The 25,731-nt window shown below is 36.5% G+C and overlaps 1 protein-coding gene across 1 annotated transcript; it reads right to left on the reverse strand.

Annotated features, from left to right (window-relative positions):
- Positions 1–17,925: 17,925 nt before the first annotated feature.
- LOC129274522 (membrane-associated transporter protein-like) lies at positions 17,926–23,360 on the reverse strand. Its single transcript, XM_054911319.2, has 2 exons — positions 21,729–23,360; positions 17,926–20,146 (listed from the first exon to the last, which is right to left on the reverse strand). Exons 1-2 carry the CDS (start codon positions 22,682–22,684, stop codon positions 19,408–19,410), a joined length of 1,695 nt encoding a protein of 564 aa, XP_054767294.2. The 5' UTR covers positions 22,685–23,360; the 3' UTR covers positions 17,926–19,407.
- Between the last annotated feature and the right edge of the window lie 2,371 nt (positions 23,361–25,731).

Genomic DNA, 25,731 nt, shown 5'->3' on the forward strand with positions numbered 1-25,731 from the left:
GCACCTGCAAGATGGAGAAAAATAGAAGGAAGAGAAAACAAATTAACGTTTCTTTTAAGAGATGATAGTGTTTTTGAATTAGGGGAAATAACATCTATCAGGCATTCCTTAGATGATGATGATGTTGAGGAGGATTTTGGTGGTGATGATGACGATGATTGTGGTGATGGCGGCGATGATGACAATGATGGTTGTGAAGGCAGTGGTATGTTGGTAGTTATGTCGATGATGGCCAGGGGGTGATGTTGCTGGTTTTGATAATAATGACAATGATAGTATGATGGTGGTCCCCAAGTCTGCGCACCTAACAATTTGAGTTAAGATTTAGCATGAATTTCTTTATTTTTTATTTCACAAAATGTTTCAGTTAATAATGTTCCTTATAATATTACGAGTAAGTGTACCAAATATCTCATTAAAAAAAATTAAAAGAAATGTAAGATTTTTTTGAAAACCTCGGGCAGTCATTTTCAGATTGATTGCCTTGTGTTGGTGCCCTATACGTTCGTTGCATACGATTGTTTACCAATATGCAGATGGCGATTGTGGTGATGTTGATAGGGATGAGAATGGTAATCATCACAATGTTGTTGTTGATGATGATGATGATGATGATGATAATTGATGTGTTAATGATTGTGAAAAATAATAGTATTAATGTTGATGACTATGATGATGGCGATAATGATTGTGACGCCCCGGTGTTGGATGGTGACGATATTGATGATGAAAATTATTCTTAGTGTTTTCTCGAATAAGGATGGTGATGATGATGATGATGATTATGATGGTGATAATGGTGACGACGATGATGATTATGAAAATGGTAATGATGATCACGATCATGATGAAGATTGATAATGATGATATCAATTATGATGTGATGAGGATTAAGGTGGTTACGAGACCTAAGTATAATTATGATGAAACAATGCAGTACACAAAACAATAACTGAATCAATGAAAGCTATCGGCAACCTTTATTTTTTTTCAATTAGTCTCGGAACTCCGAAAACCATCCAGAGCAATTTTCATTCTGAGCTTTCGGTAAGTCACATATATATATATATATAGCAGTGCAAGTCTGCAAAGCACTCCTTTGAACTACCTTAAAACTAATTTTCTCGAAAGGATCACGTTTTGCCTCTATTCGAAGCCGAGTTCAATATTGTTCTCCCATTTCCAGTCCTGCAATCGACTCATTTATGTGCAGCTCACCGGGCTCATGCTTGAAATGATATCCTGAAGTCTCGCGGAAATCGAATCAACTCTAAGATTCAATCTGACCATTTTTACCGCTCCTATATTTGATGAGTTTCAATGGCTTCATTTAATTCTAAACGGGGTGACATCGTCCCGTATGCAGCATTCGGTATGGCCTTAAAGGAGATATTTTAACAACAGGAAAACGGGCAATCCTGAAATTTAAGCCCAGTATTCCATAAGTTCAACCATGTTTAGACCATGCGTGATCTAAACATGGTTATAATTGATTTTGTCGTAACTACTTGCTCATCTGCAATTAAACCCATTATTATCGATCTGAAAACACAAAGAGGAAAATTAGAAGATGATAGAAGATGAAATGATGTCATGAACATTCCACCAGACCACATACACACACACATATTGAAATACGATGAAGTAATTCAACGAGTTCAATTAGCTTTCTCTTATATACGGAATGACATTATTCTTTACATCATGTCTGCTTTGCAAAATTCCTGGTAACACTTTGATTTTATGTTTAAATTTACAATGAACAGCACTTTGCAGGCATTCAACTTTTACATATCTCTCTCCCTCTCTCTCACTCTCCGTCTCTCTCCCTCTGTCTATCTATCTCCCTCATTCTCTCCCCCTCTCTATAATACCCCTCACACACGCACACCCCCCCCCTCCATGATACGTTCATATCTACTGCTGATTACGATTATTATCTCTTCATAGTAGGTTTCACGAAAGATTTCATAAACGGTACGTGCATAAAGATTTTAAAAAATATTCATTGTCAGTTCCCCCTTTCTCATTGATCTTATTTCGCTTAATGAACTGTGCTCATAAGAGAAAATTTGTCTTGCTTGAATATTCTCACATAAATGTGTGAAAACGGGACAAAAACGGCGCCCGGGACAGGGTCGTATGGGACGCGGGACAAATTGGTGACATATGGGAGTCCCTTAAAATCCGGGGCGTCTGGTCACCCTGACCACTCCCCGTTTCCCACCCCTGCCTCATTCCTTCTCCCCCCCCCCCTCCCCCTCTCTCTCTCTCTCATCATTCTCCCACCTTCCCTTTGGTGCCTATTTTGGTTTGCCCATCGCACTCTGTCTACAAAATGACTTCATCTACTGACACCTGTTTTAAATATTGATCGTAGCTGTGATCGATACTGGATGCGATGTGTGGATTGGAAGTGATTTGACTTCGCAGCGCCTGAAATAATGCCCTGAATCACAAAAAAAAAAGATTTTGAAGAAAGGAATGGATGTGCAGAGAGGGGGAGAGAAATGCTTTGAAGTAGGATGGATAGTGTGATGGAGAGTAAGAGAGAGAGAGAGAAAGATAAGAGAGGGGGATAGAGGGGAGGAGGTTGGTTGGTGTGTGAATGTAGAAAGGGCGTGTAGAGGAAGTAAGGTGGGATTTCCAATGAAATTAGATCGATATATTTTGTCGTTCCTTTTTTTGGTATACACAGTGAAAATGGATTTGCTCGTACTAAAGAGAAGTTCGCGATAACATAATCTGAATCGTCCTATTATCTTTGATTATTTTTGTAAGTTTCATTTGACGTCCTATATTCATTTCCCTATTCTTTGTGACCCATTTTATATCATTATTTCCATTACCCTCAAATCACCTTTCTGAACGCCGGCGCACTGATGAATGGTTCATTAAAAAAGACAGTTTTCAAAGAATTCCTTTAATATCTTGCCCCTTTGAAATTTCAACATGTACGATAAATATTTCTTGTTATCATTCTTTACCTGCAAAATACTCGTAATCCAAAATCCAGCCCCATGTAAAATTGTCAAAACACCTGTACGTATGAAATAAAATACAAACTTAAATATGTAAGCTGGGTGAAACTATTTTACATCAATTTGTATGTTTCATTTGTATATTTACACTCTATTTGGTGTAATTGGTGTAAAATGAATAGAATATGACAGGATGGCAAAACTCATTACTTACACACAGACCCATTTTTTTTTATATTTTTCATATTATAATTCTTTTACATATAGTCTGCGAGAGCTCCCCATTTCCCTCACCCATACAACGCCCACCCCCCCCCCAACACACACAATCTACTTCGATATATATTAGACCATTAATGATTCGATGTGTTTTTGCATAGAGTTTAGATAAGCTGGATGGAAGTTATTTTCCAATGGCTTTCTTCAATGAAATCTGGTTAATGCGAAGAAGAATACTATATGCATGGATTGAGGGTTAAATAGTACTGATATCACCCGATGAGATAAAATGAGTTTTGTCACGTTTTCAGACATGGTTGTGTCAGTGAGTAGTTCACGTGTTTTAGCCTTATACACCGATGTTACTAAAGTTGCGTTAAGATGTCCGTAAATCACCTAACCTTTTACAATATCCAATGAAGAAATACTTGGTGGATATATAACGCATGTGTCATACGACATTAAACTTATGATGCATTTTTGACTGATCGAATCTTTTACGTTAGTGGGACGCGTCTGTTTTTTGTTTATATATTCATTTTGTTTGAAATGAAAACTACACACAAGAGGATACAAAGAATGACAGAAGGCGAAATGGCAATTTGAAAAATAATAATTCACAATGGGTGAACAGGCAAAGAAAACGAATTTCTTCAATTTTCTGTCATTACACGGACAGCCTTGTAATTATGAAATATCTTTATTTTGTTTGCTTTTTTTCAGATCCAGATAGTGATGCTATCTCAATCTGAGATTCTTTGCTTTTCTCTGTTTTCGTTTCATTACTTTTATACGGTTTCTATTGATGGCATTATACTATTCTGAATACTGGGGCCCGTCTTGCAAAGACTAGCGGTTGATCCAAGCAATCACAACTAAGGAAAGACAGCAAAGTCAACATATAAAATGCATGTTTGTTAAAAAAATTCTAGATATGAATGTGTATCCATAAATTCATTGATTTCTTGACAATGAATTTGGTGTGTTCTCCTTTGTTTACTAAGAACATTTTGCAAATATCCTGAAGAAAAAATTATGACATTGATGGATTTCCATAGAGTTATGATTGATTGGATCAATCGTAACTCTTTGTAAGACGGGGCCCAGGTCTCTACTTGATTACTAATTTCTTTTATTTCTTCATCCGGGGCGTTTTTATTCTAATCACGATTAGACAACGATAGTTTGGAAGGACGCAATATAACAAGCTTTCGATGAATCTTGCATGAAGGTTTTTGTCGGCAATATATCAGTTAACAATTTCTTTTTAGCCAATCAGATAAAAGGATTTCAGTAACTTATAACAATCATCAGTGAAAATCACTGACAAATCACTGCATGGAAATGCTCCCAAGTACTCAATCAAAATGAGCTTTTCCTAACATCTTCTGATGATAAAAGAAGTCAAGGTCGGCAAGACTGCATGGGCTAAAACACTCCGAGCTGCATAAATCCAATCGCCGTCGGGGCCTGCCCTAATTATTCAAGCACAATCGCATGTAATCCAAACAGAGTGTTATCAATGCGAGATATATATTCTCTCTATATACCCAAGAAGTGGCGACACGGAAATGTCTTATCGTAATGTATTCCAAGTCCTCTTCCGTGGAAGATCTTTTCTAAATAAAACCTGTAAAACTGTGTCAATTGGAAATATAAGCATTTTTGCTTTTCTCCTTAACTTTACATTATGTTCTTGCATATTTTTAGTGCATTTCCGTCACTATGATTACTCTTTCTTCATGTTACCACCTTGTTACATTATTATTATTCAGAATATTTAGAAAAGAATCTGAAGGGAAAATACGTCTATTTAAAACTCCCTTATATATATACATGTTTTTCTCATAACTGCCTGCGTGGAATGAATTAAATATACTCGGAATTATTTCCAATTCTCTCGATAAAGGGCAAACGTAACTCCTTTATTATAAATAATTAATCAATCTGGAAGATTTTCCTACGCGATTCTCCTCTAAAGCAATATTAAAATAAGACGTACATAGAATAATATTATAGGTCCTTAGAATTATCACTAGAAAAGTGCCAAAGTTATAATTTCGAAAGGGTTTCCCTTACATGATAAAACATTATAATAAAGTTACCTTATAGGTCAACATTAACATGTCACATTCAAACACTATCTTTATTATTACTTGTCCGATAGTTGGTTCAACATTACACAAATTTCATCTAAATCAGAACAAATTGTCTTTCCGATTCGATATTCCTCTGCACTGTATATTTCAAGGATTTTGAATAAATCCAGATCGGCTGTAAATAGAGACAAGCCGAATATTTGATTTATATATAATCGTAGGATTAACTATCAAATATCAAAATATTTAAAATCTAATCCCTAGTATTAACTTTCAAATCTTTTGAGATTTCAAGATTAACTAAAGCCCCCCCCCCCCCCGCCCTTTACAAAGGGCATGCAAGCTGATACTGCATACACCAGTACAAAATATGAATCCCAAATAAACTAAAAACATCTATATAATTCCCAAATATACCCAAAATATCAATAGAGAATCATCAAGCACAAACCAGACATCTAATCGTTCAGTTTTATTGCAACTCCAGTCGATTTATATTTTAAAGATTTGGCGATGATTAAAAACGTTTTAAAGCTCTCATTATTTACATTGATAGTGCAGATATGCGTCTCTGCTGCTTCAATTACCACTGATTTGAGGAAGATGCAACCTCGATTGAGCCTGGGGGAATGTTCAGACATAAAACACACTCTGGTATAGAAACACATTATGTTATAGCTTAAAGGGAAATCTTACTAAGATGGTAAAGTACTCAATAAAATGGACAGTTGGAAATCTTAGCAAGGAAGTAAAAGTTTTGATGATTTTTTTTGGCGATATCGATATTTTGCTCAAGCAAGCTCACTTTGTTGCAAACTATTAATGTTGTAATTTAAAAGACAAAATATATTTAAGACATCTTTAATTCAAGGCTATATTTAATCATTTATGTAATGAATGACAAACTATTAAACAGAGAAGCACGCTGTCCTCTGCGAACCCTCTTATGGGGCTTTCATGCTTGTTTTTAAAGTTGTTCACAATGTGATGTCGTTTTCCTTATTTTTTCTAATTTTGATGAAACAATTTCATTATAAAGTTTATTATTTATAATAAATAGCTTACCGAATATCTGCTTCTTTGTGATTATTATTCAGAAAAATAGCCATCCTATTTTGCTTTTTTTATGATACCGAATAAAAGTGTTATGGGACCCACTGCTTTCGAGTCTCTTATTTCATAACACATCTAGGTATGTTTTACAGGGGCCGCTTGAGATTAGTTTCACATTAAATTGAGTTGGCTATCATGCTGTAACTTAAATATTGTTAATGATAAGAAATTAATACTTTAATAAAACTAATAAAAAAATTATAACAATGTTTCTAATGTTTATATTTCTATATCAAAACAAACATAAGTAGTCAAGCAATCGCACGCACGCATAATTATAATTATGCTTACTTCATGAAAATTTGTTTAATGAACTTCGTATGAGGTGACTGCTTAAAAGTCAACTGTGAACCTTTCTCTGATCGCACAATTTCCACCTACTTCATTAAATACCCACTCATTAGATATGAAATGAACTGTGGGCATTTAATCTGCGCAGTTTGGCACCCTCCACACGCCTCTAAATAGTATTTTGGTTCGTTACATGTTTCCTCGCGATTGGGTTTTAAACCAAGCGTTTCCAATGGCCGTTACGCATCATAAACAATGTTTTCTCGAAGTCACTCGAAGCTATCGCAAGTGTAGCAGAGGACGTTTAACCTGTAAAATATTTGCCCCATGTAGCTTTGGACCCAAGGTTGACCAGTCAGGGGGAGGGGGCAAGAAGGGTTGGGACACATTATTCTATAAAAATAATCTGACAAGCAAAAAACACACGCCTCCTTTCTTGAGGCCAGGCAGGGAAAACAAACTTGTAAATACTTTTCTATTGCATTTTCAACAAGTGTTCACATTTTCCATCCAGCCCCCCCCCTGGATCTACCACTGGTCTCATATCACAGTTACATAAACAAAACACTCTAAAAAGGTTTACCCAATATTGGGTTCAATGGGAACATGCATGTTGGTTGGGTAAAAAGATACCAAATATTTTGTAAATTTTACGCAATGTTGCGTTGAAATCTACCTTTCAAACATGCATTTTGCCCATATTTGGGTTTAAAAAAAGTACCCAACAAACATGCATGTTCCCTTCTTCCCAATATTGAATAATAGTTTAATTCAGTGTTTTTAGAGTTAAGGGGCCCCAGACCCATGCATCAAAGCTTTCATACTACATGGAATGGCATACCATCGATGATTTGAAGTCGGTTGTCAGTGTGACCGAAACATTAAAGTGTAATTGGCAGTATGGTAAGACCACCACCAACGAACGTAGAGGGCAGCAACACACAAGCGTGTTGCTATAAGGAAGGTCAACTCGATACGCGCATGCAGCTGAGCTGCGCGCGTATTTTATTGTTCATGCCAACGAAATCAAATGCCGATCCAATACAACAACAAATTAGTAGCGATCAAAAAACGAATATAAAAGAAAATGACTACAACAATATCAAAGATAACTTAAAAAATATGTTGAGGAATATACATACATATAAAAACATACTTTGATATTTAAAACTTTACAAATATAAGTTTCAGGAAACTAAAATCATTACCAAATCGGTGATTGTTGTTATCAGCGATTTCACCAGACGGCTGTATTAGGTGATTTGCGTCGAGACGATTTTGTGACCACTCGCAAAGCATGTCGGGATTGAATATAACCACCTTATTTTCTCTGAGCTCTTCGCTGAACCCATCATCACAGTGCAGCTGCAGCGCAGCGCGCAGCCAATGCAATGCATCCGATGCATGGGTTGTTTTTTCGCCGTCCATGCCATGGTCTCGGACTCAGAGTTGAAATTTAGACCCGGATTTCGGGGATACAGCGCCTTTATTTCAGATTTATAGACTTAAAAGTCAAATGACATTTAAAATTTGAAATCTAACCTTGAACAATCATCGTTGATAAACATCAGCCCTGAAGCCATTACACTTCAAATCAGGCCAGGCAAATTAGACGTCATTGTCTAAGTTGCTAGATCTATGACGAGTCGCCTGAAGCCCCAGCGCATCATCAACGTCACTAGCTAGCTGCGCGACCGGCCCAGACTCGGCGCACCCAGGTCAGAAAAATGACCTCGATTATTACGGTGGTTGTCTATGCATTTATTAGTGGTGCAGCGAAATTCAGCAGAAGAAAATAAGAGATATGAGGTATCCTCGTCACAGGCTTAATATTCCAAAATGAGGAAAAATGTCAAAATCATGATTATTTAAGCTAAATATTTTCTTTAAAAATAAAAGTAATATTTTTAATATTTATACCCAGAATAACCGATCTAATAATTGTTCATTAAAAAATATTTGAAATTAACAAATGAAAAAAAATCAACTCGACAAATTTCCCAAAACCCCACCTTATTTTTTAAAGTGGTCACAAAATTCGAGCGGAGTTGACCTTCCTTAGAGCAACACGCTTGTGTGTTGCTGCCCTCTACGTTCGTTGACCACCACATATCGACCACCTCTTTTGAAACCGACCACCTTGCGCGCGTTAAAATTATTGCGTATTACAAACGATACGCGCGGGAGAGTAGGCGCAGTGTCCATAGAAACGATAAGAATCGATTTTACGAGAAAAAAAGAAGCAACAAAAAGTAAAAATTTAGTAGAATTAACCAAAATTGTATTGACCAAACCCAAAACCCGCTGAAAAACCAAGAAATCCGATAGGAAACTGCTTTAGAACAAATATCCGTCGTCAATCGTCGAATCATGCGTCGGAGCTCGCAGTGGAAGTAGTGAGGCGATCATTTAGCATGTTGACGTCATAGAACTGATTTGAAAGAGTAAAAATATTTCGCCACCGCGACAAGAATCGGCCGTAAACTTAGTGTACCGCGGGTGGTCGGTTTCAAAAGACGGGTGCAAATGAGCAAATGGAAAATCGTCGCATTCGTTGATCGTCGATATATACGCAAATTGAATCGGAGTCGCCGAGCGAAACATGGGAATCTGATCTGCTCAATTTTCTGCACAAATGAGACGAAAACTGGGTAAAATTGATGAATATTTTCGCAGATATGATGCTTAGAAGATTAGGTGGTCGATAAGGGGTAGTTCCAACCATACTATTTCATTATATTAAAACGGGAATACAATAAATAGCCTTGAACATGTCGATGAACTGTAAATATATTAGAAAGAAAGGAGAGAGGGCAACATTTTGTACTTAGTAATGATTAATATCACATGTATAGGTTACATGAAGTGGTATTTCAATTTGCGTACATACTGAACCTGGTAACTGATATCAATGTTTTAAGTTAAAGATTCCCAACCAATTTTACCAATGAAATAAACGTACTATGGATATTACACAACGATAGTTCTGACTATACATTAAAAATCAAACTTAAAAAGACTACATCATACTTCATGCTAGAAGAACTGCAAATTTCCAAATATTGCAGTACAGTGGAAAAATGTGAACGCTCTGAACAATGCGAATTAACATTACTCAATACGCTTTGCTTCAATGAATGCATATTAAACAGAAAAAAAATTACATGAGTTTCTCTCAAGAGAACATATATCTTGGCGCCTAAGGACAAGCATGTCATTATTTTGATATAGATAGAATCAGAAAATCGATTCTCAATCAATTCTCAGCTCACCACTATAGCACAGTTTCACCGACGAAACCGACTTTGAGACCGATCAAAAATATTACGTTATATTTCAGTGACGTACCATAGATCGGTATAGATCGATGTTATTGGCGTGACTGTACTGCGATATTAACTCAAACAGCAATCATATTTTGGTAGGAATAACAGTCGACAAAGCTGTAGATTTACTTAAAATCAAATTGCCCTTTTATTAATCAACTGGAATTGAATTTTAAATTGTGTCGGATAATTTGGGTTTAATAATGTCGGAATTTTACGTCTGCGGCTAAGAGACTAATCCTTAACGTGATCCATGACGTATAGGTAGTCATGGTAGTTTCGAAGTGACATTCGATTACACTGAATTATTTGAGGATGTTTAATAAAGGTTATTGCGTTTTACATTAACGCTTGTACCCAATAAGTTCCTTAAAGTGTCCTAATTTGACCCTCTCTTTCTTTCTCTCTCTCTCTCTCATTTCTCTCTGTGTCTTTATTTCTTTCTGTTTTTTTTTCTGTCTGTGTGCATGTTTGTTTCTGTCTCTTGCTTCTTGCTTCTTCTCTTTCCTACTCTCCTTCACATTTGATTTATTCCCGGACACTTCACAACCGCCGATTGTAATTTTTTGTACCTTCCTTTCTTTCTTCGTCTTTTCTCCTTTATTCCTTACCTTTTCTCTGCCTTAAAATAATAACACGATACGATTTTTTTTAACGGGATGGAGGTTATCCATCTATATCAAATTAAAAACTATCTTTTGATTTATTTCATCATTACTTTCAGAAAAAAATAATGCGGTGGCTACGGAGGTCCATACGAACCTAATACTATGGTATACACGGATATGCGGCCGAGCTTTTATAGCGACCCTAATACATCTAATAAAGTTTTTCATCATATTGGTTTCATACGAGCCATTTTGTTGCAGTTACCCCCATTACGTTAGCCTCCGGAGAGGGATTTGAAAAATGTTCCCAAAGCACGTCAAGTATTACCCTTCCGAGTGCCCCAATATTTGCCCGCTCTGTATAAACCCTGTCAAGCCATATCGGCAAAAATGAAACAGTATTTCCTCCATTTACCCTGGAAGTGAAAGAATGTTGGAGCAAAAAGAGGGTGGGAGCATTTCCACCCCGGAGGAAATTAATCCAATAGTGGAATAAATCCCATGGAAAGGGTAATTGTGTGGCGTACGCTTGGCTGGTGGTCCATGGCGTCTGTTTGTACAATCGCTCGTGAGGCATGGGCAGTGCGAGGCGCCACGGCTAGCCTTTGTCGAAATAATTAGAACGTAATTATAACGTAATGTGCTATTTCATATGGTGTTTTCGATTCACGAAGGTGGTGTTTGTACATTTAAAGAAATGAACATGTAATAAAAAGTGTTTAAAGAGCCTTAATCAAGACTATATTCTTTTACAATATTTAAAACATGTAAAAGTGTTTAATTCCTACATCATCCTATCAGGCAACACATTTTCATCAGTACTTTTTTTTATATTTCATTTTTTTGTTAACGCCATTCTTAGTAATTGTAAATTCTTCATACATCAAAAATTACGACATATACTGTAAAACTAACCGCAAGGTTAACATTTATGGAAAGGATGACTAAAATACAATGAAGGTCATTGCAGACCACAGGAAAGTAAGGCTTGAAACAGAAACTGAAACGTAACGTTGACTAAATGCAAATAAAACTAACTTTTTTGGTTGCTGCATTTGTTCAAACTAATACAGTCATGAAGAAAATCGTATTCTATCATCGAATGGTACTAACTTTGTTGATTTCTCTCCCAAAATATATTCATAGTTTTTTTTTTATAGATAAAGTAAGTACTTCACTTACATTATCTACAAACAAATTAACCAAAAAAACACACACACATGAACCACAAAGAACACTAAATATAACACACGGTTTCTGCAGTTTTCATCCACGTCTCCTTCACTATCGAAAATTCTCACCTTAATATTTGTCAAAATAACAATTTAATCGGTGAATATATCTCAAGGTCTATATTTCTATGACATTAACCTACTTGCAAATGCTTCAGTAAAATTTATAGCGATTAAAGATGTAAATTGTGAAAAAATTCTGATGTCGCCATCCGAATTAGACGCCGAGCTCCAGTAATATACAGGCAATAGTATAGCAATTCGCCAATAGAATGCTCATTTTCTTGTTCATTTTCTTCAACGAACCAAATTACCTCCAAAATGCTTGTCGAGACGATTCCATCGAATAAAGTCACGGGAGATATGTCACTCGGTTGCCATGGAAACACGAAGACGGTAAACATTGAACTTCATTCCCTATGTGTGTGTCTCTCCCCCTCTTTGTCTCTCTCTCTCTCTCTCTTTCTCTTCCTCTCTATCAGACGTGTTATTGGATTATGCATGTAAAATGTGCCATGTGAGCTCATTTCCCCATTATTTTGATTTGAGTTTTGTGGGGAACAATGTATTCCTTTCAGTTACTCTGTCAACAGTTCTAACAACCGTCTCTCTCTCTCTGCCCCCCCCCCCACCGTCTCCACCATTCTACCTCTCTTCCCTACCAGAATTTTCCCTCCCCTCCATTATTCATGTGCGAACGTGCTGATTTGGCTTTACTTCGAAATCGTGATTTTAAAGCGAGATAGCGGCAGCACTGATAAACATAAAGTAGGTTCTTAAAATGCATGGTTTCATAAGTCGATTCAAAATCTGACAGTATTAAAAAGTCGGTAACTATGTGCAAAAGATAATTACATTTTCCTCTAAAATCATCTGCCAAGAAGGCATCAAACAAAATGATTCTTCAATTACCATGTATGAAACCTAATATGTATGGGATGTATGTATATCATATGAAATAATTTATCAACCAAGATACATCCTGGACACTGGTGGTTGTGTGTGTAATAAGTAAATTAAAATTTTGACAGCTAATTTCTCTTCTAGAATACCCTTAAATTTGAGATTTGTGATAATTGCCTTCAGTACCATAAAAAAGGAAGGATGGTTTTTATCACAATAAACTTAATGATAAACTTTATGTTATTTTACCACTAGTGAAATTGATGTAGAAGAAATGTTTGAAAGGGGTCTTTGATGAGAGATTGAGGGTAAAAACCAAAATCTACATGCAAATGAATTATCAACATGATCATGCATTGGTTGATAAAAAGTGATATAAAAAATGAAAAAAAAAATAGATGAAATGAAATAAAGATAGATTGAGAGGTATACAAAGAGCGAGGAATTGCAGAGAGAGAAGGAGAGAGAGAGGGGGGAGAAGGTGGGGTGGACGGCGAAAGGGAGAAAGGAGAGGGGTGGAAAGAGTAAAAGAGAATGTGAAGGGGACAGAGGGTCAATGTGTGTGCTCGCATGGGTGTGCGTGTGGATGAGAGATAAAATTATATAGAGCCTGGGGATAGGGAGTCTGTGCGCTCGCACGCATGTGTATGGGTGTGAGGTTAGATATACAGGAGAGAGTATGCATGGGATGTGGGTGTGGGCGAAAGACAGAGAGTGAACTAGTGAAGGGAGGGTCAGAAAAAGAAAGAAAAATTATGCATTTTGGGGAAAGGGATCTACGAAAAACATCGAGATATGAGAAGAGAAATTGGGACATTTTTATTTCAATTGTTTTCCCCAGCTCCCTCCTACATACACACACGCACACACACCTTTTATAAGCCCTTTTAACAAGCATGATTGTGTATTATGACATTAAATTATACGAATGTCATAGCTCCCACCCCCAAAAAGGATTCCCTTTACAGTCTTGAGGCTCGTAGGGACATAAATGCATGCCATCTTTGATTCCATCCGTCGAGATGGAAATCTCCTTGTCTAAATTATCAAGGGACGCTGAAGGAGGAGAAAGGACGTTTGAATATCAGAGATATGAAAATAGTACGATGATTTCTGACGGAAACAATTGCTGTCCAAATATATCCCTCGAGCAAATTGCTTATCATGCGACTGATATGTTTCTTTTTTTCATTCGCCCTGTCCATCGACCAGATTATGGCGAGCTATATTTTCAGGCGAGTAATAAACTCTTATCAGGATATCTTCAATCTGCATAATGTTCCTTCAAACGTTGTGTTTTGCTTTTCTGTAGATTTCTTGCATCTGTATTCTTACAGGCTTTTAATACATTGGTTTTTTTTTTCCTCGTGTACATAAAGAATAAAGGAAGGTGAATGCAAAATAAGGGGAAATTATGGTACCGTCTTGGATTTCTTCTTAACTCATATTCCTGTTTCATTCACGTTTGATTCATTCGTATGATTAGAGATCATGAAAATTTTATAATTGACGGAGCTAAACTAAAAAAAAGGTATCAGAAGGTACAGTAGTAATAAGTGAATGAAATGAATAGGTAAGAATGTTAAATCGTTGAAAGGTAGTAGGACTAAGTATTTGATGCTAATGCAACGATATCGTAGCTTATACAGTGCGTCCCACAAAAAACGAAACCGAGATTTATCGATGATTTATCATAACTTAATCACAAATTCAATAGACAAATGACCTACCATTTTAAAGCTTAGAATCTCCTCTTTCATCTGAAATTACTTAGATTATTTCTCATTCACGCATCAGTGAGCAAAAACAATTTGAAAAGGGGATACCAAAAAAGTCACTTGGCGGGCCGTATCTGGGTTTTAAAAAGAAAACCACATTTCTAAAACGTTCAATATCTGCTCTTTAATTTGATACCTCAATTACAGAAAATGGTAAAAAAATAACAAAGTTCTGGTTATTTTAAATAAGGCTTGAATTTCAATAATTTCATAAAATGAAGAGGTTTTACAGGCTAGCGTTCAAACTCACTCGACACTCCGTTTTGTTGACGATCAGCCATGCATTAAGTCTTTTGTTACTGTGCGATAGCTTCTGTGGGAAACCGGTGAAAACACGTTTATTTAATGAAATTATGGAAATACAAGCATTGTTTCGAGGGATCATAACTTTTTTACTTCTTGACCATTTTCTATGATTAAGGTATCAAAGAAAAGAGCAGATATTGAACTTTTTATTCATGTGATTTTCTTTTTGAAATTCAGATACCCCCCGCCAAATGAGTTTTTGGCATCCTTTCTTCGAATTGTTTTTGCTCACTCATGCGTGAATTAGGAATAATCTAAGTAATATCAGATGAAAGAGAAGATTCTAAGCTTTACATTGGTAGGTCATTTGTCTATTTTATTTATGATTAAGTTATGATAAATCATCGCTAAATCTCGGTTTCGTTTTTTCTGGGACGCGCTGTATAGCGGGTGTTATAGCGTATGTTTTTTTTAAATCAAAAGTTTGGTCCTAGTTCAAACTCGAGAAATGAGGTTGAGATTTTGGTGGAAGGGGGAAGGTCGTGAAGGTGGTTGAGAAGCATGGACCAATTACAATGCTCTCTGATGTAAATAAACCTCTTCCTGTCGGTATACTCTTCTCAAATCTGAGTGGAGAGTGGCAAATATATATAGATTATTAGGGCTTTTAGCAGTGCATTAAAAACTCGCATTTTTGTCTGCATGTTTTGAATCTATAATATCAGAGCATGTTGGCCTACATATGCTAAAATTTTACTAATTATAAGTGTGCAAAACTTGTCGTATTGCACGGTCTAATGGTTCATTTTCTTTTATAATCATAATGATATAGGATGGTTTTTCTTTATGGGATACCCAAAAATATTTCTACCGTTAGGTCTACTATCACACTCGTCTCGATTTATGCTATAATCCCTTAACTCGTTGAATATTTCCGGTATCCCATTCCGAGCCATCTATTGTAAAACAAATGTCTTGCAAGAAGTCAAAGTCTGACCAAGAGAGGCAAAATCATAATACGCACATCTGTTATAGGCCGACAATAAAAAACTGCACCTCCACATTAGATTTTCTGTGTTTATTACAGTCCTATGTAATCAATAAGCTTTTACCATCGGATCATATGAAAAGATGAGCAGAATAAATCACGTCACAATCAACAAAAGTTGATAAAAGGGATTCAATATGACATTCGTTTAAGAGATTCTCGTGCATGCATGCATTTAATTGTTAGTAATCCATTCTATTTTAGGAGAAAATGTCAAGGTGAATTGAAATTCCTTCATCTCAGCCAAGTGCCCTTCAAAAAGAATGGAATAGAATATCTCGAGGACTGCTAGCAAAATCATAGAAGGGACATTTTAACTTTTGAATTTGAATGTGCACACGCACAGATCTTTAACAACCCGCGGATGAGCCTTTTCTTAAGAAAAAGAAATAGAAAACGTGTTTGAAATACATGAATATTGTTTGAATTAAAAAAAATCTATGTTTTTTGTTTGATAAATGCGCGTTGCGCATTGTGACTAATCATACGTCACAATGCTTCCGATAAAGAACGTGAATATGACACCTATCACAAGTGGTGATTATGTTTGGATGGCATTTTACTAATCGTCACTGTTGATTCATATCCATTACGAGTCTATATAAAAGAGCCCCAAGCGTCATAAAGGTTATGACGTAAATCAAAACAACCAAAAGTTTTATGTTGCTGATACTGAGATTAAGCACAATAGAGGTAAAGAAGAATTCAGATAATAATGATGCAAATCTGTATTTTTTGTATCATTACATTAATATGAAGGTATTTTTCAATCGTTGGTTGTTAATATTTAAACATTATCAGACATACCGTATTTATTCCAAAACGTTAAAAATATAATACCTAAGAAAGTAACAGGAAAATCAACAAGAATAAAAGGGATAACTTGCAGAGTAAATTTCTTGATTGCATACATTGTGTAGTCGCATTTCTGAAATTTACTCATTGTAATAAGATGACAATCAGACAATAGATATTTGAAATCATTTCACACAATGCTGCCACATCACGATGTCGCCTTATCATTTAAGATATGAATCATTCTTCTACCAAGTTACAGGTCACTCCACATTAATTTTATCACTCAGTCATTCAGATAATATTGTCAAGTGTATTTATGTAAAGATTCAATCCATTTCTATCAATTTTATAGAATTAATCTGAACCTGAGCTCTGTGATTTTTAGGTGTGGCGGGTGATGACAAGACATATTGCAGTACCATGGGTACAACACTAAACTTGATAATGTCGTGGTTCTATAGTTTATTCCCAATGTGGAACTTGGGAACTATAGCCGAATCATTATTGGTCACTCTTAACTGCAAATTTCCACATGGTCTACACTCGATTTGTCTACTTCCTGTTTGGTCTAATTCCACATGATCTAAACCTGGTCCACCTACATCCAGTTCGTCTACTAACCATTTGGTCTTATTTCCATTTTGCTCGTTTACCATCTTGTCTTTTCCCAGTTGTGCTATACACGTTTGGTATATGATATCCAGAATGACACCACGTAGTCAATATGATTAGATGACCTGTTTATGAACCAAATTTTCATTTTAAAATGTGCAAAATAATAAGAGGATATTCGAGTATCTGGGAATTATACTAAATGGCATTTAGGACAAGTGAGTAATAGAACAAATGTATTGTAAACTAAATTGATGGTAACTCAATTGGGTATTTAGCCCATGTGGTACTGAACTATCTAAGAAGAAGTTTAATTGAGCATAAACCGTCTCACCATGCTCAAAGAGCCAAAAGAGCAGAGATGCAAGACATTAGTATCATATGCAGCATTTGACTTTTTGGTTACACTAAAAAAATTATTTATTGTAAACGGGTGGTAATGCAGTTTTAAAGGTTTATAAGTTATGTCAATGTCTGCTGTGGAGGATTTGAAAACGAATGAACTATGTCAACTTGTACGTATCTGCAATATACCGAAATTGTTTGTTATGGATGAAGTTTTTGTCAACAAGATTAAATGCTATATTTTCACATAATTATTAGCACGTAATTGAAGAAAGCCACCATAAATACCGCAAACTAGATTCCAATAATTTTTTTTTTTTTTTTTTGGGGGGGGCTATATGTATATTTTTTATAAATCACCAGAAGGCAATAATATAAAAGTATTAACGAACGTACTTGAAATTTTGTTAAATTGAAGTCCTTACTATACAACTTCTACTCTGTTGCATTAATGTGAAAGCTATATAGAAGTCGGTATGAAGTGAAATGAACTGGATCGAACATCGAAATGCAAAATTTGACATTTAGCTGATACATTCACCAGGTCTGAGAGATTCAATGAATAGCAATGAGATAACAGTTTATTCTTAATATTTGTGGAAGTATAGCTGGATGAATATTATTTCATGCTCTTTTCGTTATTCATGTTGTTCTCGGTATTAAACGATTAATTTGGACTGCTGTATTGCTTTATAAAGGAATCTAGTAATTTTACGCTTGTATTGGATGGATATCATATTAATGTGTGAATAAATCGTCTGATAAGATACGTCTGCTTGTTGCTCACAATAGACTCAACTCTAAATAGTAATATTGAAATTATTATAACACTAAAATTCGAAAGAGAAAAAATGTTAAAAAAAACAAGACAAAACATTTTTATGGTTGAGAAGTAACCATATTTAGATTTATATTATCTTACCACGTCTATTATTAGAGCCAGTGTATACATTAGAGAATTTTAAGTCATTTTATTAACAGGTAGGTCTATCAATAGTTGATTAAACAATTTTCCTTACGCATGCATTAGGCCATATTTCCTACATAACAAACAGTAATGGGAGTATAAAACGTAATAGAGATACGGTAAAGACTGTGTACATGTAGTTTGGACAAAATGAAATTTCCACATGCCATGTTCTCAACTGGACTCGCAACAAATGGAATAATCACAGAACTATGACAGATATTACGTTTGATTTACTAAAGGTAGAGAGCCGAGGCGAGTCTAATTAATGTACGCGGTGAATACATATACTTCTAATCCTGCGTTATTAGTTAAAAGCTTCATCAATTGTAAAGCAGAACCAACAGATGGAAGGTCGTTTACTATGCTGCAAGTTTGGCAATGGGAGAGGCGCCTGTCATGATTTTCTGTTACAAAATGATGTCATGACAAAAGTAATGACATCTAATTCCGGATTTCGCTATGAAAAGTATGTTAAGTTAGTTGTTCTTTATGACGTCATAGTCGCTTGACATATTCTGACTTATTTAAAACAAATTATTTAACATGACTAGGTGAATGCGTCAGCTATGTGAGGACTATTATTTTAGTCCTAAATAACTGGAACAGATAGTCCTAGTAGTTCAAAATATCAGTTGAACCGAGCTGATCAAGTAACGATCTAGTCAATTGGACTTATTTGTTTTTAGAATACAAATAAGTTCCTCCCCAATTGTATATCTTTATATAGTTTTGGTTGTAATTAATTTATTCTTGTGATCATCTGAAATTTAAGCTATCTATTACAATCAACCCACTGTTTAAAAAAGGTCCCCAAAAGGTTTAAAATCAGAAAATAAAACTATATCTTACCTATTTTTCTAATAAGCCACTCTGTACAGAGCGATGTGATAGAACAAGTGATGGAGTATAGAGCCATTGCGTAGGATCCCTTCCTCACCCCATCGGCGTAGACCTGTCTGGCCATGGATCCTGGAGGAGCGGTCGGGTCTCCCCCGTAGACCTCCTGGCCCATGAAATCCGTAAAATAAAGCGAATAGCAGAGTAGAGACATCCAACCTAGAAGATGCGTGAAGCAAAGGATTCGGAGAGATGGAGGCATGAAGACAATAGACAAGAGATATGTTCCCATGGTAGCCATCTCTTCTGGTTCATCCTTCCCAGAATCCTTGGTAGATGACGTCTCAGGCAACGCCTGATACATTCCCATCTTACCATCGCTTTCGTCTCCATCTATCACCTTTGACCTTGCGCCATGTATGCCGTTCGGTACATCCTCCTTCCCTGTTTCAACCGGAAGTTGTTCATCTGCCCCAGGCTTTGCTCCGGACGCCTCGGAGACGACGTCCGTTGTCTGGACGATGTCCGTCTTCTGTGAGCCATAATTCTTCTTTCTCTGTTCGATAACTCCGAGCTCCACCTCCTCGTCGTCGTCGTCCATACCTCCATAGGTACCTTCTCGTTTCCGACGTCGTTTTGATTCGACAGGGTTGATCTCGGCTAGGGTTTGTTCTCGTTCAGCGGTAACCGTTATAATCATAGCCACTACGAAGATGATCGTGATAAGGCCAAATACATATCTGACAACAAAGATTAAAAATGTAATACTAAACTTTACAATTGGTTACAATACACGTGAAGGAAAGAGAGAGTGTCACTTTATAAAAGTCGACTTGGCAAGATACCTTTTGTCCGAGACGATTCTTATAAAGTTATAAATTTCGAAGTGTTTTAAGAGAATTTGAAAGTTCCATAACTTTGACTTAAGCTGATTTTTTTTTCTAAATATGTTTCAATAACAATAATGGCTTCTCAAAATAGAAAAGCGTGATTAAATTTTGGTCCTCATCTATTTGGTTATCTACAAGTTCTTAAATGACATCTGAAAATGTCACGAATTTAAAGGGGATTTTCACATCTTTGTGAAGGCGCCAGGAGAGCGTTTCATCAACATCTTTTTTGGTTAGATTTGACAACTTTCCTTGATTTTGATTGATTGAGAAGCACATTTCCTAATCTACCAGTCTCATGAAACATATGTTGTCGGATAAAATATTCGAAAAGCCCATGAAACGTTCAAATGTTCTTCACATTACATATTAGAAATATCGTGCTCTTCAATATGAGTAAATGACATTTTTGAGAAGTCAGTACAGGTACGGTAAGAGATACATCAACTCGGAATTCTTAAAAGAAAATTGGTAGTTCATAGCCTTCACTTGAGGAGAATCATTTACATTATCGTAAGATGATCACTTGGTAATAACTTTGTTTCATGAATTCTGTCATCCTATTCAATACAGAGGATTTGATATTGATAATAATAATTATTATCATATAGAAGAATAACAAGAAGAAAAGGAACAAGAAGGGGAAAAAAGAAGAATGAGGAGTAGCAGATGAAAATGAGAGAAAATGAAGGAGAACAAATAACTATCCATTTCTATTTTAGATGAAAGAGCGATCATTAATGCGACAGTCATACAGGCCGACCAACTCTATTTATACAAATTTCATTGACAAAATAACGGGTCGCTTTGGTCAGTCTTGTTTGGGTGATTAGTTTAACCTCGCATTATATATAGCGAATTTGTTGAATGCAATACAACTTGGACAGCATTTCTTTTCTTTAATATCTTTTACCGAATACAACCGAATGTATTTTTCTTGTTAGCATATTATCAGCTAGACTCCGTCTATCTAGAAATTATGGTTGGTTACACAACGAAACCTAAAGCTAAGTCAAATATTTCATTATTTCAAGATCCTAAGTCTCTTTCCATTCGTCTCACATCATCCACTTCATGATGTTTGATTACAAAGAACTACAAAGTTAGCGTGTCTGCCGGTATATGAATTTAATCTACTATAATTGTATTGGTTTACGGAATTTAAAAGTGTGGTGAAAAGATGTTTGAATTTAGATCCAAAATAAAGGGAAATGGTATTACTGTGGTTTTTTTTACAAATGAAAAATATGAGAATAGCACTTATTTACTTACTAGATCAATCATAAGTTAACAAGTTATTCTTTTAAATAGCCTTATCAATTTCTCATAGTAATAATATAATGATGCTGAAGTCAATACAGTAGACGTTGTGGTCAACGATAAAATATTTTTTAGGATGTAATCATTCTGAAAGGGAATAATCAACTCTCACCTAACATGAGCACCAATGACAGCCGAAAGTGAACTTTCACCCCATGGTATCCCACCGATGAGGTAACCCGCTGCGCCTCCAAATCCAGCCATAAAACTGAATGTAGCCAATCCACGGGTGTGGTCTGAAGGGTGTGTCACGTCAATCAAATAGGCTCGGCTTGGTGATTGGCAGGCGTCACAGCTGAAGTCAAGGAAAGCCACACCCAAAATGGTCAGGATAACTCCACAGGCGTGTCCCGCCACCACATGCACGGTCTCCGTCCAGGGTGTGGTCGCCTCCCAAGTCAGGTTCTCAAAGTTGCCTTCCGTTGTCGGAAAGTTGTCACCGTAGGAGGATTGTTCAGAATTCTGGTAAGAGTTGGAAGGTGTCACCAAAGGTGTTTCATCCTGAGGACTATTTCCTGTTGTCCCAAAGCCATTTATTGACGGGGTTTCTCCCGAGTTATTCCCATATGAACGCGATGATGAGGAGTCATGGTGGCCACACATTGTGAGACCTAACCTATATCCGTTAGGTACCAGCAGAAGACCGATAAAGATAACTGCAGAGAGAAGAAGGATGAAAGGACGTCTTCGACCAAGTCTGGAGGAACAGCGGTCACTTGCAGAACCTAAGAGTGGCATGAGAAAGAACCCAAGCAAGGGACTCAAGCACCAGATCATTGTCATGAACCTCTGTGGAATACCTATTCGGAGTAGGATCGGAGACACGAACGCTGTTTCGGCCGCGTAGCAGAACTCGATGCCGCACACCGTCCCGCTTAACCTAGCCAAACGAAACCAAGACTTTCGTTGAGTGCTGACTCCGTCCTCGCCGGTGTGGTCGAGGTCTCGACCGCCATCGCAGCTGATGATCGGGATAGTATCTTCGGCTCGGTGTCGAACCAGTCGTCGCCATCCAGTTCGACATGCACTGATGATTCCATCGACAATAAGCCCAATACGAGGATCCATTCCGAATAGTTTTTGAAACGTTTTCCTCTTAGTGTGTTAATACGGAGAAAGAAAAGATGAATTATTACTACACGACAGACTTTGTCACATAGGTGTGAACCAGAAAATAATGAATGCGAGCAGAACTACATCTACTTCCACGCTTCTGGTTTTGATTACGCAATCACTGTGAATCCTTGGTATATCGCTGTTAATTACTCCCCATTTTTTAATCAGTCGCAGTTATCACAGAATCCAGATGGCGAATGTATTACAAACACGCTGCTATACGATTGAAATGAAGTGTTGGCATAATAGATGGCATGAGAAGTCCTGCATCCTACATCAGGAACACGAGTCATGAGATGAGATTTACTGTCTCCCATAGCCTACCAACCGAATCCCTTCCGAGCTGCGTCACTCTCTCTTCCAAATTGACTTTCAAATCAGGGTGATGGCCAAACTAAAATCGCACTCAGAATGCTTTCAATTTTCCGTACCACTCACACCGATTTGATTTGCCACGCAGCGCAGATCACTCGGGCCATCCCATTAAGACAGATGTATCGCTGCGGACGAAGGGGTCTCTTTACAACGACCCCATGCAAGGCGGAGTAATATTCGGAAATGTCACGATCGTTCGCGCGCGCAAAAAAAATCCATATACCTCCCCATCCCCAGTTTTCACTCTGTCTACACCTGACTCTTTCGATTAACTTATGATGATGATATGGTGGTGGTGGTGGTGGTGAATGAATTGCTGTTGTTGCTGTTGATGATGATAGTGACGATGATGATGATGATAATGATGACGATGATGATGGCTATCCCTGAAAGCGTGAATACAATAATACATGAAAATGATAACGATAATTAATGAGTCCGATATTAATATCTCTATTGATAATGGTAACGTTATTGATAATGATCATTACGGTATTAAAAATGTTAAGGTGAATAAGATGCTTTTAAAACATTCTGTGCTTATACGATTTTGCAATGTCTTACTTTTATTAGCATCGTGAGTAAATACACATCATGTTTCCTTTCTGCTTATAAACGAAAACTTGCCGTTCTTTTTCATGATTCTTAAAGTATTTAAGTTGGAGGTCTCCCACATTTCAAAATGTATTATGTCGATATATGTATATATATTTTTTCTGGTATATGTTTCAATAATAAAAAAAAGACATTAATCAGGTATAATCATACTTCAATTAGAATGTTAGAAAGTATGCATGCATATGTTATTCATTATGTCATTTGCTTAATGTTATATGTTATGCTGAGAAAAAATGATTACACTTGTATTTACTTATATATGTTATTGGAATATGGGAATAAATAAATCAAATCAAATATTTCGTTCCGGGGGAGGACGCCTGGGAACGATTTTGACATGGGGGTGCTGTTTTTGAAAAAACAATAATAATAGAAAATACAATTAAACGAATTAATATAAAAAGTGTGTTTACCCAAAAATGAAGGTAATTTTGGTCAGGAAAAATTTAAGAATCAAACAAAAAAATAATGAATAAAAAAAAGATATTTGCTCCAAGATGAAGTCACATTTTTACATATCAGAATACCAATCGGATTTTCACGGGGTGCTGTCTATTGTATAACTCACGCAGCACCCCCGGAAAAATCTTGGGGGTGTTTCAGCACCCCCTCTTTCTATGGTGTCTTTACTTCAGCCTAAATGAACTTGAAAATCAGCTGCTGTATTTCAGGGCAGACACAGCAAGAGGGAGAGAAAAGGGCCACCGAGCATGTCGAGAGAAAAAGGGGGTCAGAGGGTCAGAGAGAAAGAGAGAGAGAGAGAGAGGGGGGAGAGAAAGACCGAGATAAAGAGAATCAAAGCGAGAAAATAAAAAAAGAGATAGAGAAAGAAAGTCAGAGAGGAGAGAGAGAAAGAAAAATGGAGCGATGTTAGGCATGGATTTTATTTATTACAAAATTAATCATTTTTCTCTTCCAATTGTTGATGGATGAGCTACGATGAAAATCAATAATAGATAAATAAATTATTACAAAGGTTAATAGACAAATAGTAAATAAACAAGTAAAGAAACAAAAGCATGAATTGAAAAATAATCAAATGTATAAGTGAATAGTCCTACTTCTGAATATGCCCACCATTTATTCTCCGTCCCTTATGTCATTACGTCTCTTCAATGTAACAAGTCAAAGAGAGTTCACACTTCAGAAGAAACCTCTATCCATCCTAATAAATAAATCGCAGGCTTCCTAAGCAGAGCTCCGCCCCTCAGAACCTTGGGTTTGTTCTCACAATGTCGGCAATGACGTCATTGACTGCGAAACACCTGTATTTCTTTCCGTTTTCCACGCGAATTTGAGCGAATTCATTTCCTGTCTTCGAGTCCCATATTGTGTGTGACCATGTACCCCGTCGCAATTATCATTATCTTCGTTTACTCTCATGGCCCTAGGAAGCGGGGGTGCTGCGTGTATTATTCTCCATTGGCAGCACCCCTGGGATTAGAAGGTGTGAGATATTGATAAATGTAACACAGTGTCCCTCCCCCCCCCTTTCTCGGGACCAAAATGACCTTCATTTTTTTGTGATTTTTTTTTTGCTTGTCAAATTTACATCAGCACCCCCAGTTAAAATATCGTTCCAAAATGCAGGTTAATGGCATGCTGGGAGAAGGTAGATGGTTTCATTGCCAATATCAGGTATATAATAAGCTTAAGTTGATATCATTTCGCGAAATGAAAGTTAATCAAATTTGGTAGCTTAAAATATTGCTTGGAAAACTCAGACGAAACTCCTCATGAAGCACTGGATACGATCTAAGGAAGATATGAATATAGCCGTACTTCTGTACAATATTTACTACATTATACAATGTTATATAGAAGAAAAAATAAATATCGATTGAATTTTCAATTTGAAAGATTTAAATCAATAATTTTCTCCATCTTTTTTTGGACTGGACCCAAATCTTAATGTTAAGAAATGTAGACTTGTCAAACGAGATTGGGGGGGGGGGGTTGATATCACCATCTTTAGGATTTTTAAATAGATTTTTGTTCATATACAT

Source organism: Lytechinus pictus, chromosome 2 (genome assembly GCF_037042905.1).
Source record: "Lytechinus pictus isolate F3 Inbred chromosome 2, Lp3.0, whole genome shotgun sequence".
NCBI lineage: Eukaryota > Metazoa > Echinodermata > Echinoidea > Temnopleuroida > Toxopneustidae > Lytechinus > Lytechinus pictus.